We start from the raw sequence: 15,643 nt of genomic DNA, 5'->3' as shown, positions 1-15,643 counted from the left end.
AGCTATGTTCGTTTTGACAATATAAATAATACGTACTATCTTAATTCATTTTAATACTGCGAACGATATCACATTTAAAATTTAATTTGAAAGTGAATTTACGATGATTTTGTGAATTAAGTTATTTGGATTAGATTAGAATCATTAGATTAACATAAATAATGTTTGGCCTTTCACATTTCTTGTTTTTAGTTTGAAGTAAAATAACTTCTTACTACTCATTTTCTAATTTATATTTATATTTTGAGTTGCATATGAACAAGTTTGATGAGATTTAACAAAAAGTTAAATTTATGTTTCTCTTTTTTGGTACACTTTAGTCACTTCAATGTTTAAAACATATATTTTACTTTTTACCTAAATTTAAGTTATATGAACTAAACATATATTTCTTCTCTTTGAACGTATCAAAAGTTCAAATCCTATACATTATTATTGTTATATTAGAAGAAATTAATAGACTAAATGAAACGAACATATTTTAAAAACATATGGACTAATACATTATTTTTTCTTAACTTTCAGAAGTGTTGATGTGGATGTAGATGAATACCTTTGAACAAATTATAAAAAATTGTAAAATTAACAAAAGAAAAATTATGATAATAAAACTTATGTCACAATCTTTTCTAAATTTGAAAAAGTAACAAATTTAAAAGTGATGATTCTCTAATAGCCTTATTATTATCGTCTGATAGCCATATAATTATTAATGTCATAAACTGATTTTTCTAATTGTTTTTGTTATTTGATTCAACTTTTTAAAATTTAATCACATTTGGTTGCTTTAATTACGTTTTATTTTTATTGATTTTCTACCATATCATGGAAAGATTTATTTCAAATCGAACTTGTGAAAAGGTGAAAATATGAACATGTAGTTAAAAATTGGATTAAGGAAAATTGACCCAATGGGTCAAAATAAAATAACGAAAAGGGCTGTTTCTTCAAATTTGAAGTTAAAAATTCGTCTTTTGTCGAGAGAGAGAGTTTTCCAATCGTCCGTAGGCTTCGCCTTTTCACCCTCAGTCGCCGGCGACAACAGAGATGCAGCTTCTCCCCGGAGTATGGAATTCCGCTATCGCGGTGACGGTAGCGTTAACTGCGACGGCGATCATTTTCATCTCGTCAATGCCGTTGGTTTGGTCAAAGGAGCAACTCAGCTCGAGGGAATGTGAGGATCTAGGTTTCACCGGCCTTGCTCTCTGTTCTGATTGTCACACTTTAGCTGAATATATCAAAGATCAAGGTGACGCGTTCAATTCAGTGGTGTTTCTTACACTAATTCTTGATTCGGTTTTGAATTTACATCTTTATCACTGCATTTCTTCCGTTCTCGTAAATTAGCAGCATCTTATTGGATTTTGTTCGCTTGTTTTTTTTATTGAACAATTGATTGGTCGTCTTGTGGGTTGTTTTATTTGTGTATCTTTTTTGCTTGATTTGGATTTTGGATTTCTGGGTTACTTGATTATAGTCTGACGTGTGAAGTGTTGGTTTTAATTTCGATATTTTCAATCAATTTCTTAGTATTGTGGATAGAGTTTGTTCATATTAGTTCATATTTTGTTCAAAGAGACGATAGTGATGAGTTCAGTGATAGAGTTTAGGTCCTACTACTTTGATCGTATAGGAATTTGTTAGGGAAGATGGTTCCAGAAATTCTGATGTAATAACTCACTCTTTTTTCAAAAGATTACAAAATTGTTTCTATGGGAAGAAAAAAGTTCTCAACTTTTAAAAGGGATAGACTTATCTTGTTCCTCATGCAATTTGTCGATTGTGTTTTTCAGAAAACACGTATCGTGTCTTTCTGATAAGTCGTAATTTGAATGCAATTAGTGATTGTTAGTGCTATTCCTTTTGGCAACTTCTTTTTTTCGCAATGTCCTTTATTCACAAGTGGAAATGGCTTCATGACTTTCCCACACTATTTTGAGAAACAACTGTTTGTAATTTTAAAATAATGTTTTGTGAAAATATCTTCAACTGTTTTTAGAAAGTGGTAAACTTATTTTTTCTAGTTTGTTTTCACATACATCTATTTCTTTTAGTTAAGTTGAAGATATTAGACACAATCCTCATGCCCAGATTCGTACTGCAGAATTAGTGTCGGACTGTTTAAAGTGTTGTGCCGAGGATTCTGATGATGCCACGAGTAAGGTACGTCATAAACATGTTGATTTCTTCAAGGGGAATCAATGAAATCTTGTTTCTCCCCCAAAAATTTAATTATCTGACTATTCCATTTGTTTTTATTAACATATGACACTACTAAACTGCATGCTTGTACATCCCTTTGGTAGATTTGTCAATGTAAAACACATTAGTTCAAGAGATATAATTGTCACGGCTATGCATCAAAACAAGGTTTCAGTAAACAAGAGAAACTAACTCATCTTTAGAAAAGGATAATTTAAGGAATGTGCAACACTTTATCAATGCATATCACAACCCTATTGAAAGTGGGAGAGTTTAGAAATACTTGGCTCATCATTGAACTCTAGTGTACCCTATTCCATATTGAGTGTACATATCCATAGTATCATATTCTTTTATCAGTGTGTCAAACCTCCAGACAGATTCTCCAAATTTCCACACTCGATAGGAGACGATTACTTATTATAGTATTTTCCCTCTTCCATTTAGCTCTATACCACTCCATGGTGTTACAGCGACCACTGCTTTTTATCCTCATGAACTCCCCTTTTTGAGATGGAGTATTGTAGCATGCTTGCTCCTTTGGTATCTCGTGGGAAGTGTATCTCAAGAAGAATAGTGGGATATGTATCTCGAGAAGAATAGTAAGACTTTTAGGGGAGCTGAGATGTCCGTTACTTGGACTTCTTATAACTATTAGTTTAGTCTTATTCTTTTTCTTATTAGTGTCTATTCTGTAAGTTGTTAAGGAGTCCTTTTGGGAGGCTTGGTTTTTTTTGTCTCAATATGTTCTTTCATTTATCTTCACGAAAGCTTGGTTTCCAAAAATACCATTAAAAGTCCAAGAAACGTTCTTTCAAATCCTGCTAGTGAGCTCACACCAAATATTCCAGAAAAATGCTTTGTTGATGGCTGGATAAAGTCCTCTTATAACAAAAAGTATGCCCCCACAAGAACCAAAGCCAATATGTCATAATATTACCAGGGAGAAATGTCCGATATACATCTAGAATTTAGAGCTTCTCCAAGAGATTGAGTATTCAGTTCCACCCTTATTCAAATTCAGTACTCTTTTGTTGATTGTATTTCATAACTAATTTGCTTATTAACGATGAAATCCAATTCACTAAGTTCACTGACTGCAGATAACTTATTCTGGTGCCGTGCTGGAGGTCTGCATGAGAAAGCTAGTTTTCTATCCTGAAATTGTTGGCTTCATTGAAGACGATAAGGATCAATTCCCTTCAGTTAAGGTTCAATATACCTTCAACTCTCCACCGAAGCTGATTTTGCTGGATGATAAGGGCCAGCATAAAGAAAGCATCAGGTAACTTCTACTTTTTCAAGTCACTTAGTTATAATAATAATCTCTAGAAGAATGTTTAGAGTGATGAGTTAGTCAGTGTACATATAACTAATCTTAGGAGTTGTAAAGCTTTGAGTTAAGCTGAGTTGAGTTTTGAAATCTAAAGTTAATAGGTCGGAGTTCGAGAGTTTGTGTTTGGAGTGTAGAGTTATAAAATGAAGTTTTTCGATAAATGTGCAAACTTCAATTATGAGTAGTTGATATAACATCAACTTATGAAGTCGATGGGCCAAGCACTCCTTTATATACGAAATGAATGAAGATTGTGTTTGAGGAGGTTGAGATGCTGAATATAGCGATATAGAATTTACTTTAGCTTAATGATAACCTCGATGTATAAAAACGTTTGATATTTTATTATTTTTTAAAACTTTTGCAGGATTGATAATTGGAAACGAGAACATTTTTTGCAATTCCTGCAAGAGAAGGTTAAGCGATCTTCAGCAATTTAAGGTTCTCTCACCTTTTTCTTTTTTTTTTTTTAATTTTAAATTTTAGGTTACATCTCTTAATCAATGTAAAAAACTTGTTGAATTTGAATGAAACTATTATCAGCCAGAAAAAGAAGAAAGAAAGAAAAAGAATTGAGGTGAGTGAACACTGGATTTTGTGAATTTCAAGGTTAGCAGTGGAAATAGTTCTGATTTCCTTTTGTCTAAATCTTTTACTGGAGGAAGACACACCTTTCATCCGGGAAACCAATACATTTTGAACGTAATGGAATGAATTTGTCGTATAACGTAATTCTAGATCTATGTTTGGACTGACCGTCTTGGAACCAATTTGCAATACCAAACTTACTATGTTTTCATGATTCTATTTTCCTGCGCTCATTTTAACCTCTTAAATTTTCATGCTGATTATTGTAAAATTTTAAATTTATTTGGTTATGGAAATTTTGTTAGAGAAAATTTTGTTTATGGAGATTTAGAACTTTATCTTTGAGTGAAAGTTATTACAACCATATAGGGACTGTTATTACAACTATTTAGGACTGTTATTACAACTATTTAGGGTTTAAGTTAATGCAACTATCGAAAATTTAAAGGTGAAAATGAATATTTTTCAATATTTAGATTAAAAGGACGAACTCATCAAAATTCAGAAATGTAATTAATAAATTAACTTGACCTATGGAAGGGATCAGCTAAGTGAAAGTGAAATCCAATCTCTTTAAAGGAAATTAATTTTATCAAATTAAGATTAAGCAATCAAAATGAGTATCTATTATTTATTCGTTTAACTTTAATCCTCTCGATAATTTGATAAAAGTAGAGACGTATTCTTATAGATATAGAAATTCTTCTACCTTTCTTCTTTGCTTCTATTTAAACTAAATTTGATAAGTAAAAAAATTAACAAAGCGTTTTGATTAGTTTGAACATTTTTCAAAAAAAGAAAATAAAATTGGTATTGGTTCTGACACACATCTTCTTAAGAAAATTTACAGCTTGACCAACCTTTTGGTCCATCTAAAGTTCAAAACAGATCTGTTGAAGTAGTTAGATCAAGACACTCATAAAGAATAATGCTAAGTGACAACTGATTACTAAGAAAAAGAAATACCTTGAAGAATAATGCCTTGCCCCATTCCCCACTACTCTCAAGAAGACAAAACTTGTACAATCCCACAGTTCTAACTTTTAAACCGAATGCTCCTACTGATTCTTGGGTTAATTCCTGTTGTCTCTCCACCGTACATATGAATCGGCTTTTTAACCTCCTGGACCTGACCTTTACGACGTTTTGCTGCATCTTGAAACTTCAGCTGCACCATTCACATTCACAAATATACGGCAGATGTAAGTGGAAAGTTTAATGGAGGGAGAAATGTGTTGTACTGGTGGAAGGGTTGATGATTTCATGTAGTGTAAGTCAAGTACCTTGTATTTCTTTCTTGGGTTCTTTATCAACTTCTTTCGTTTTCGAGTTAGGCCTCGGTTTTTCTCCATCTGAAAACATCAAGTGTGAGAACGTAAATGAATTCATTTGTGACAAGCTGAATGAACGGAAGAGGTGCTGGTGGTAAGGGAGAAAGTACTTACTTGATAACTGATCTTGCGTTTTCCACCCACCACTTCGGGAGATGATGGAGTTGCCATGGTCCTGCAGAGATTGTTCGTCAGACATAGTGATACAGAAACATAGATTACCTAAAACAGACAATATTTAACTTCAGCTTCGGTGATAGAAACATACCTGGAGTAAGTTTCAGCTTCGGCAGCAAGTTTCGCAGCACGTTGTTGTTTGACTTGCTTGTAGAGTTCATCTTCAGAGTCTACTTCACCATTTCCTTTCAAAACACTGTCGTCGTCATCACTGTTACTCTCAAGGACACTAGTGCCGTTCTTTGGCTCAACTCCAGCTCTTGCCAACATTTGAAGTTCATATCTCCTCCGCCTTTCTCCAATATCGTCTCTTGTAGGCAAATCATCATCACCAGAAATGACCTTCAGATGATAAGAAAGGAATTAAACAAAACCACCCAAAAATACCATTAGGCACAAAAGTTCTAAATGCAAGGCATTGTGATTTAGAAAAGAATTTTTATATCCCCACATGCAATTTCTGTTTTTCTGCTATGTATCATATTCATGTTTATGTTGAATTCATCCAGTATATATAATTATAACCAAAGAGATCAAAGTGAATGTCTAACCAAAGAGTTGGTGTTTCTTATGTACAATAGTTTAAATTCTTTTGTTTGGTTTTGTTGGCTTTCCTTTCTTACATCACAGCTCCCCTTGGTTTGGGCTATCAATTTTTGTATTCATCTTAAAAACTAAAAAATAAAAGATCGATGACTCAATTTGACTGTTTTCATCCAATTCCTAAAGTTAGCGCACAACCCAATTTCCTTATTTATCTAAATAATCCTTGTTAGAGTTATAATACCATAGTTCATACCTTCGGCTTCAGTTTCGTAGAAACAAGTCGTTTGAGATCAGCTGCCTTAGCAGAGTTATCTGGGCCCTTCCGCTTAGCAGCCTGAGTATCAGTTTCATCATTAAAATCGTTATATGCTTCAAGCTTCCTGCATTGTCCAAATAAGATAAATTAATTGTCATAATACAAGAGAATAATAGGAGTATGTGATAAAATAACCAAAGCAATACCGATTAATTGGTTGCAGATGCTTTTTGGCTCCAGATTGCTTTGGTTCAATCAGAGTGAAGTTCTTCTGTTTTAGTTTTTCTTCAAGGAGGGCTCTTACTTTAAGCATTTCCATGCTCTGGGCACTCATTTGATCATCCTGCAAATGAAAAAATAAAATTTTGAAAAAATGTGTCTAAAAACACCCAAACAGAAACAGGATGATAAGAGCAATAACGAATTAGAAAAAGAAATTTTCATCAACTTATTTTGTAGTGCATAATACCACTTGTTTATGCTTCCCTACCTTCTTCCCTTTCTCCTTCAATTTGTCCGCCTTCTTTGAGCCAGTTTTTGGATTGGGCTGCTTCTACAATAAAAGCTTACAAGTCATTTCAGGATGTGTCAAGCCTTCAACACATCATCGCGGATGATGATTAATCCAAAGAAAGATAAAAAAGGTACCGAAACTTCTGTAAATAAAATTTTCAGAACAAATATATACACATACATACATGTATAGATTATGCATTAGCAAAAAACTACTTAAATTTAAAAATAGCCCATAGCCTAAATATTTTGTCTTCCTGATTTTGCAATTATAGAGAGGCATTCATGGTACTAAGAATAACTCCAATTTGAAGATATGATATATATCACCGTAGGAGACCAAATAATGGAAATGTCCAATAGAGAAAAGTAATCATACATGTAGATTGTTCATAACTACATGTATCATAAATGAGACGTGTACCATTGCCAAACATATGACAAATATAAAACACTATAATATTTACCAAAGTTTTTTTTTTCCAAAAATAGAAGCATCACATGCAGAGTGGAATGGACAAAAATTTCTAAATTATTTTCCTTCGGAAGAAGTAACAAACATAGAATAAACGTCGTTATGGATAAATGTTGTAATAAATTGACATGCTTGAGACATTACGACATTTTAAATTATGTGTAAACAAAACCCTAGTGCAAGATTAAAGTAATACCAATTCCACTTCTTGGCTATAAGAGTGATGAGAAGACCCCTGATCTTTTGCAAAGAACTCAGCTGGAATAGAACAATTCTCTTTCTTCAATTTTCCATCTGTTTCTTGCTGATGATATATGTTAATGATATCTTCTAAATCCGATGGAAGATTCTCATCAAGTTGTTTTACCTGTCAGGTGCAAAACAATTTCAAACTTACAAGTTTACGGAGGGGTGACAAAATTAAAAGGAAAAAACAGACAACAGTAAAGCATATAAACTAAATTGAAAGGGGGGAAGACCTTGTCCAATAAACTTCTAATCTCTACAAGGCGAGCAATCACAGGATGATCCCGTACTGCTTGCCCCTCAGACTTCAGGAGAAGATAGAAGGTTATAGCTTGGCAATAAGAGAGCAAAAGAACCTGCTTTAGCTCCAAATATTGCAGTCCTCCTCCCACTGCAATTTGCCCATTTTGAACCTTAAAAAATCATTGACAGAATAAAGACCAGTAAGTTAGTAATGCCCATCGTCTAAGTAAACAGAAAATTGGTTGAGTTCAAACTCAACTCAGTGACGCAGAATCCTAATAAACACAGTAATGATTAATGAAAATGGAGTTTGTACTCCTAGAGTAATATAACTTCGTAAACAAAACACAAGTGCCCATTTAAATACTTATGTTCACTAGGAAACCATACTTGTGTCTAGACATTCTAGATTATCCTCAGCAGCATTAAGCATGAATGTCACCAATTTCAGGCTAAACAAGAGAAAAGAGTACCTTGTTCAGTATTGGATTGACTTTGTTCTCAAGCTGATCCACCGCTTCATTCAATTCAGTCAGCAAACCAATTAACTCTGGAGCGGAACTGTAATACCAAGATTTTCACAACCAGAAAATGTAAGAAAACCATTGAGGACTTCAACCTCCAACAGAAAGAGGCAATCCAAATCAGATTTTAAGGACGCTATTCATTTTCATGTTACAAGTTCAAAAAGTTCCCTGAGGGGCACTGTTTTTTAAACCTTTAAGGGACAATAAAGTGCAATAGTCTTGTGGGGCCTTAAGAACAAGGCGTAACAAAAAGGCCCACACCTAATACGCATCTTACTTTCTGGGTCTCACCTTGAACCTATAGCACCTAGGTATACTACAACTAGGCATGCGACCGAGAGAACTTTTGGAAATATCGAGTGAAGAGGTAGTGGAGGGGGACCTTTTAATAATTGTCAAACACCCTTTTTGGATGCTTTATATAGGACGGGAGACTCATAAGATCTTTTTGAGTGAAGAGATAAGATGAGAGACTCATAACATCTTTTTGAATGGATTAAAGACTCACAAGAAATTTCACAATCACTTTAATCTTGACTAGCACAAGAGAACAGTAAGCCAGCGGTTGCAGGTAACTGAGTTTTTTTTTCTTTTTCTTGGAAAAGGCTTTGAACACAGGTGGAGGCTAAGTTAAAATGAAATGAAGTTGATGACAACCAAATGAAGAAATAAACAATACCTGCTCAAGACATCCATCTGCTCCTCCCTTGTTAAAGCATTCACGTCTTTAGCGATTTCCTGATATGTAGCATCCATATCATCTGAAGCTTCCTTTCTTGCTGAAGTTTTTGCATCAACTCCTTTTCCATTCATTTCCTGTGAAGACAGAATTTAGTCATAAAAGAGTTGAATTTATAGTCTTAGAGCCAAGTACTTTTCCAACTGATTTCTTTTTTCCCTAGAAAGAAATTTGACAATTCAACACAAGAGAACAAATGCAGAAGCAAGCACCTCTAGAGTTAATTCCTCGTCACTCTCATCTTCAAGGCCAAAATCTTCCAATGAGAGAGTTTTTGCTTTCTCCTTCTGCAATCGAATAACCTCTTCCTCCTCTTCTGCAAGGGACTCATCATCACTTGATTGGATCTTCATTAAGTTAAAAAACAAACAATTATTTTGATTGTAGTTTGAAGTCTATGAGATAAAAATGAAAATATAAACTAAAACACAGTGCATTAACAACAATAGAAAAGAAACTGATGTAGAACATCCTCCTTTCTTGATGTTTCTTTAAGTTCTTTAGCTAATTCTTGAGTATCTTGAATTACCATTCTTGTATTTTAGGATTAGTTATCTTTAGTTAAAACTTTTGTATCTTGAGTTACTAATCTTGTATCTTGAGTTGGTTTAACTCAACTCCAAGTTAGTTCTATAATAAATAACTTCTAACAACTCTTGTAAACTTCCAGCCTATAAAAAGGCTTCTCCTCTCATTAATTCATCATCAAAAATATTATTCATAAAAATTCCTAAGCTTTGCAATTACTGCATCAGAAACACAGTTCCAATCACATTGCCAATCAAACTCTAGAAAGGTAAAATGACTGGTTATAAGTGGTAAGAAAATGAATGCATCATATTTAGATCCTCACTTCAAAATCACGATTATCAGCATCGTAGTATTTGCCTTCCCTTCCACCCCATATAGTCTTTTGTTCATCCATGTCTTCATCTTCATCCTCGTGCATTTCATCTTCCACCCCACCAAACTTTTCCCGCAAGAACTTCTGTTGCCTAGCAACTATGACAAACAGACAAAATGGTTCATTAGAGGATAAAAACCATATTGATCAAGAATATTCAAAGAAAGAGATGACAGAGAATCTTTAATTTTATTACAGGTAGCACGCAATATTGATAAAAAGAAAAACAGAGAGATTGAGGATCATCAAATGTAGTAGGTTTTTATATATCAAAAAAGGATAACTACATGGAGTCTAAAAAACATGGGCCAAAGGAAATTTCGTACACTTCTTTTTGTAATCCCAGAGTTCTTTTGGTCTTTTATTTTCTTGTGACCCTTCTTTCAAACTTCTTTCTGTTCTTTCATGTAAAGAAAATCTACAAAAAGCGTATACTAATTTACATGATGTGTCCATCAAGGAGACACTATGAACATGAATGCGTCTGATTATTTTATTAATTTTAAAATTCTGGAGGTATTGGGGATCTAAGGGGCCCGTGTGTTGGAAAACATGCTACTGAAGATGAAAAGAACTTCTCAAACCACATTTCTTACTTTTTGCAGCCAAACCAGTATCACGGATATCTTCATCATCTTCATCATCTTCATCATCAATGCCCTGAAAAGATAGAGCAAATGCAAGAATTAAAATCACTTTAGCAGGAACTAGAAACTCCCTTGCATGGACCAGTGAAAGAATTGTACTAGTAATTGCACTGGAGAAAGGCAGAAACAGTGTTTGTAACGCATAATAGAAATTAAAGATGTTTGATTTCTGCCAAATTCTCAAGTGATTCCTCGACAAGCTCCAAATACACAACCCCACTTTCATCATATGTTCCAACATCACACGTATTAAGAGAATGAAAACTTAGCATCTAAAGTAACAAAGCAGAATGAGGGAAGATTCCTCCCCATTGGTCATCTACTTATACCCATTTCTGATTCAAACAACAGAAGCACCAGTAGAGAGAAATTACTTAACGTCTAATGAGGTTCCAATAAGCATAAAATATTGAGAAAACAGGGAAGAAAACTAAACTTCACAACTACAAAAATATAGAAAAGTAAATCTAATGCTGATTAAAGAGGTCTACAGCACCTAAATTTCTTCTTGTCACTGCTCAAGAAAATACAGCTCTACCATCTCACATCCCCTCACTCATCCTAAATCTCTTGCGAAATAAAAATGATACGACCCCAATCCCTTCCTATTGTTTAAAATTTTGTGGTCCAAAATTGTAAAAGAATAATATTACATACAGTTTAATTCTGGTCATTTTGTTAAGTACATCCAAACACAAGAAATGCTCAGGTCAACTATGCATTAAACAAGGAGAATGCCTGGAACTGGAAGTAAAGAATATTGACAAAGATTTTCACAAGGAGAAAAAAGAAAGCGTAGGAACCTCTAAATTGAAAACAGGTTGCTCAGCATCATCATCCGACTCTGTAGCATCACCATTGATATCAAGAGGAATGACATCCCTCTGCCTGTGAACTAAAAGTGTGACACACATCATTAGACTTCACATTTTCATTTTGCACGTGGATATTAAAGATACCAAAAAAGAAAAAAAATTAAAAACTCCGTGAACAAGAAAACATTAAAAATATCATTAAATGACACAAAGATCTTACAGGCATCAATTTCATCGTCCATATCTTCAGAGGCAGCATCATCTTCGGCAACTCTTCTCTTAGAGTTCTTTTTGTCCTGCTTATAACTCTTTCTCTTGCCCATAATTAGCTAACTTCAATTCAATGAAGAGGATAAGACACCTCCAACAAACTTTTGGCTGGCTGTAAGCCTATAACAAAAATAAACGGCATCAAATTTCAAAAGTTTTATCATCCAAAGAGTAGAATAGAACATAGGTTGTAGTAGTATCCAGAATCATGTTCCACAGAAAGTCAATTGAGCGTTAAAAAATGGAAATTGTCTACTATTATCTATAATCAACACTACGATTTCAATGCAAAGCAAAAGTAGCTTCTGACACCCTCATGTCGTGGGGTTTTTTCAACATAAAGCAAGGCTTCTTATTGATTATTAAAATAAAATGAATATCAAAGGCTTCTTATTTTTTTTAAAATGCCAGTAATGTAATAGAAGTACTCAATATTTTAAAGGCTAAAGGTGGTTTTGAGGCTGGCTTCTTGAAGGCGAGGCATAAGCCTCAAAAGGGTATGATACAAGAGCCTCAATTTTACTTAAGAACATTTTACAAATCATAAATTGGTATGACCAAGTATTGCTAAACATAATACTTAATGGTTAAGAAGAGAAATGCTGGAAAACTCATGGTGGGTGGTGCTTTGGATGATTTAGGAGATTGGAAACAACACAATTTTCGGGAGAGACCGAAGAGATGTACAGATTACCCAAGCCTCAATTGACAGACAAATGCGAGAAACTAAAAGGCATAAAACAGCATACATCACTTCGAAAAATCCCATTTTGACGCGAGGCTGATGGTTTTTTTATCTTTTCCTATTTCCATTGCTATTCGGTGATTTTAATCAACAAAAAAAAAAAAATCAAATTCAATACAAGTCCTCCATTCTTTCGTTACACAAAGTTCTAAATTGATTTTTCAATAGAGAAGGAAGAAATAGTTGGAGAGTTCGAGAATACCAGTAACAAGAAGAGAGTAGAAAATTGGTGCAATCTGAGCGGAGTCAGGCTACGGCAGCACTGAATCGGAGAAAGGCGACGGCGACACTGAGGTGCTGAAACAGAAAGGGGAGAGGCGCCGGCGGGAAGAAGGTGAGCACGTGAGAGTGAGTGTGAGAGGAAAATAAAGGGGTTAGGGTTTAACAACGTCTTTCTTTCTTTATTTTATATTTTATTTTTGAAAGATTAAGATAAAATACTTTCACAAATCTCCCTTTTTTTTTTTATTAAGTTTTGGTAGATTTTTAAGATATTTATAGTCTTATAATAATTATTAATTATATATAATTTTTTAAATTAAATTTAAATAATTTTCTTATTTATATTATATTAAATTAATTATAGATGTCAACTTACTTATTTGGTCTATTAATTAGTAGGATATAAATTTATTATGAACATTAATTAGAAATATTTTATTAATTCAATATAAAATAAATTTTTTCAATATGAAATTATTTAATGATTAAAAATAACATTATATCATTATTTGCATCACACCCTTGAACATTCTAAGATAAAAATTCTGATACCGACGATGATTTCGTCTTCTTCATAATTCAATTTTGATAGTTTCTTCCATCAATTTCGATGTTATCAACATCATTCTTCAAGTTGGTTTTTTTAGTTTATTTCGAAATTTTGTTTTATATACAATATGACATATGTATTCTTCCTTCTTTCATTTCATAGCATATATTTTTTTTCTTCAATTTTTTTTCTTTTTCCGTTTCGTAGCATATACTCTGGTCATGTTCCTCATATTTTGTTTAATTTTTTATTGTTTAGTTCATCTTATTGTTGTTAGGATTTATGTCCTAAAACTCGTAGATTGTAAATATAATTCATTGACCGTTATTAATAAATTGTTATTATTGTAATAATTGTTATTAATTAAATTATTAGTTTTGTCTAAGCTGAATCAATGTTTAAAATCAGGTTTATAGTATAGGAAGAAGATTGGGTACCTTATTCTGACGGATACAAAAAATTTATTGACAGGGGGCTTCGAGTTGTAACTTAGAGGAAAAATAAAAATGGTCAAAAGGTAGATTGATAAGCATAATTACCACTAAACTATCTACAAATATTAAGCATTAAGTGGTTTGTTTATACATATTATATAAAGACAATGAAGTTGAGGGGGACTCTAAATCCGACAGTGCTGGTAACACTATTGATACATCTCACTTTGTATTTGATACAAACGCAATGATACAACGCGTTCATGTAGTTGACATGTGAGTGAGGGTATCCTATGCAATTAGTTTGCGTAAGACCGGACCGCAAAATAGTAACCACTAGGCGTAACTTCGTTAACTAGTTAGGTTTCTATTTCACTAGGATGACCTAGGTAACTTAGCCTTAATCCTGGGTGTATTATAACTCCTGCTTGAGAGAGATTGTCCTTTGATTTGTATGGGTGAGAGTGGCCAAATCGTCGACTCAATAAGCTTAACATTTTGGGGACAAGATCGAGTGGGGAGCTGGGAACATAATTACATAAGATGAAATTCACTATTTTCCTACTTTATGATAAGTAGATGAGTGCTCCCTTAAATGGTGTCTTCAGGTCTTGAACAAATGGCCCTACCCTCTCTATGGCACGAGAAAGATTTTTGTTTATTGGTAGGACCATAAACAGGTTGTTCATTGGAGGAGCACTAATATAATATTTAAGAATTAGAAGTAACTCAAGGGTAAAACCAAACCGGTGTTACGAACACTTTTGAATGACTAACTTATGTTATTGGTTTATATCCGTGGATACAAAAATATATCTACAGTGAGAAGAGTATACCCAAAGGACATGAGTTGACTATAAGGAAACTTTTTCTCATGTTGCTATGTTAAAGTCTGTAAAGATTCTTTTATCCATAGCCATGTTTTATGAAGATGAAATATGACAAATGGATATCAAGACTATTTTTCTGAATGACAATCTTGAAAAGAATATCTTTATGTCTTAGCCTGAGGGGTTCATAATCCAATGTCAGGAGTAAAAAGTTTGCAAGCTGAATCGATCCATTTATGGGTTGAACACAAGCATCTCAATCTTGGAACATTATATTTGATATTGCGATCAAACCTTACTTCATATATTCAATAATACATAAATGACGTTATCTTCGATATACTCAATATCCATAGTGTATTTCGAATACAAAATATAAATTCTTACTAACCTTAAATGAACAACATATACTATAATATACATGTACATTGTTGTTTCAAACATAACTTATTATTTATTATATATAAAATGAATATTTGAAATAAAATACATAAACCAATTTAACAAATTGATAGTATAACCTTTCATTCATAAAATATACAATATATTGTTTCATATATACTATTCATAAGCCAATTTAACATTCAACCATTTTTTTCCATACAATTTCCTGGATCTTCAATTCTTTCGTTAAGGTTTCTACATTGGAGACAAATTTAGTTTCCTTCAACATTACATATACCAGATAACAACTAATGTTTTAATGACATATATTACATATACTCACCATAATTATTTCTCATTTACGTTCTTGTAAGCATAAACAATTTTCATACATAATCAATATTATTTCAAACACAACATATTATTTACTACGTAAGATATGAATATTTAAATAAAATACATGAACAAATTGATATAAGAACCTTTCACTAATAAAAATATACACCATATTATTCAATAATATATACTATAAATACGTAAAATATATGAAAAATAATGCAAAATGAATGAAAGAATGAGTGGAGAGAGATTGGAAAATGAGAGAGAAATCAGTAGAGGATAATTTTTTAACAAAATCATAAAAAGAAAACTAATTAAGGGACA

General features: G+C 32.9%; 2 protein-coding genes across 5 annotated transcripts; one reads left to right on the top strand and one right to left on the bottom strand.

Moving 5' to 3' along the window:
* Positions 1–931: 931 nt before the first annotated feature.
* LOC101211826 (selenoprotein F) lies at positions 932–4,293 on the top strand. Its single transcript, XM_004140549.3, has 4 exons — positions 932–1,249; positions 2,105–2,163; positions 3,306–3,487; positions 3,906–4,293. The coding sequence occupies exons 1-4, from the start codon at positions 1,048–1,050 to the stop codon at positions 3,976–3,978; spliced, it is 516 nt and encodes a 171-aa protein (XP_004140597.1). The 5' UTR covers positions 932–1,047; the 3' UTR covers positions 3,979–4,293.
* A 580-nt stretch (positions 4,294–4,873) lies between these two features.
* Positions 4,874–12,938, bottom strand: LOC101211748 (something about silencing protein 10). Of its 4 annotated transcripts, none has more exons than XM_011658436.2 (17): positions 12,763–12,938; positions 11,766–11,935; positions 11,534–11,625; positions 10,680–10,743; positions 10,033–10,181; positions 9,392–9,526; positions 9,120–9,256; positions 8,387–8,474; positions 7,904–8,083; positions 7,621–7,791; positions 6,906–6,989; positions 6,643–6,779; positions 6,434–6,560; positions 5,726–5,976; positions 5,572–5,632; positions 5,410–5,478; positions 4,874–5,294 (listed from the first exon to the last, which is right to left on the bottom strand). In XM_011658436.2, exons 2-17 carry the CDS (start codon positions 11,866–11,868, stop codon positions 5,163–5,165), a joined length of 1,980 nt encoding a protein of 659 aa, XP_011656738.1. In that variant the 5' UTR covers positions 11,869–11,935; positions 12,763–12,938; the 3' UTR covers positions 4,874–5,162. The 4 variants fall into 4 exon arrangements, with proteins under 4 accessions (XP_011656738.1, XP_011656740.1, XP_011656742.1 ...); XM_011658438.2 differs by having other exon boundaries at positions 6,906–6,983; XM_011658440.2 differs by having other exon boundaries at positions 6,927–6,983.
* Between the last annotated feature and the right edge of the window lie 2,705 nt (positions 12,939–15,643).

The sequence above is a fragment of the Cucumis sativus genome, chromosome 6 (genome assembly GCF_000004075.3).
Source record: "Cucumis sativus cultivar 9930 chromosome 6, Cucumber_9930_V3, whole genome shotgun sequence".
NCBI lineage: Eukaryota > Viridiplantae > Streptophyta > Magnoliopsida > Cucurbitales > Cucurbitaceae > Cucumis > Cucumis sativus.
Note: the sequence above shows the minus strand (reverse complement) of the source record. Positions and strands in the feature narration are given on the sequence as shown.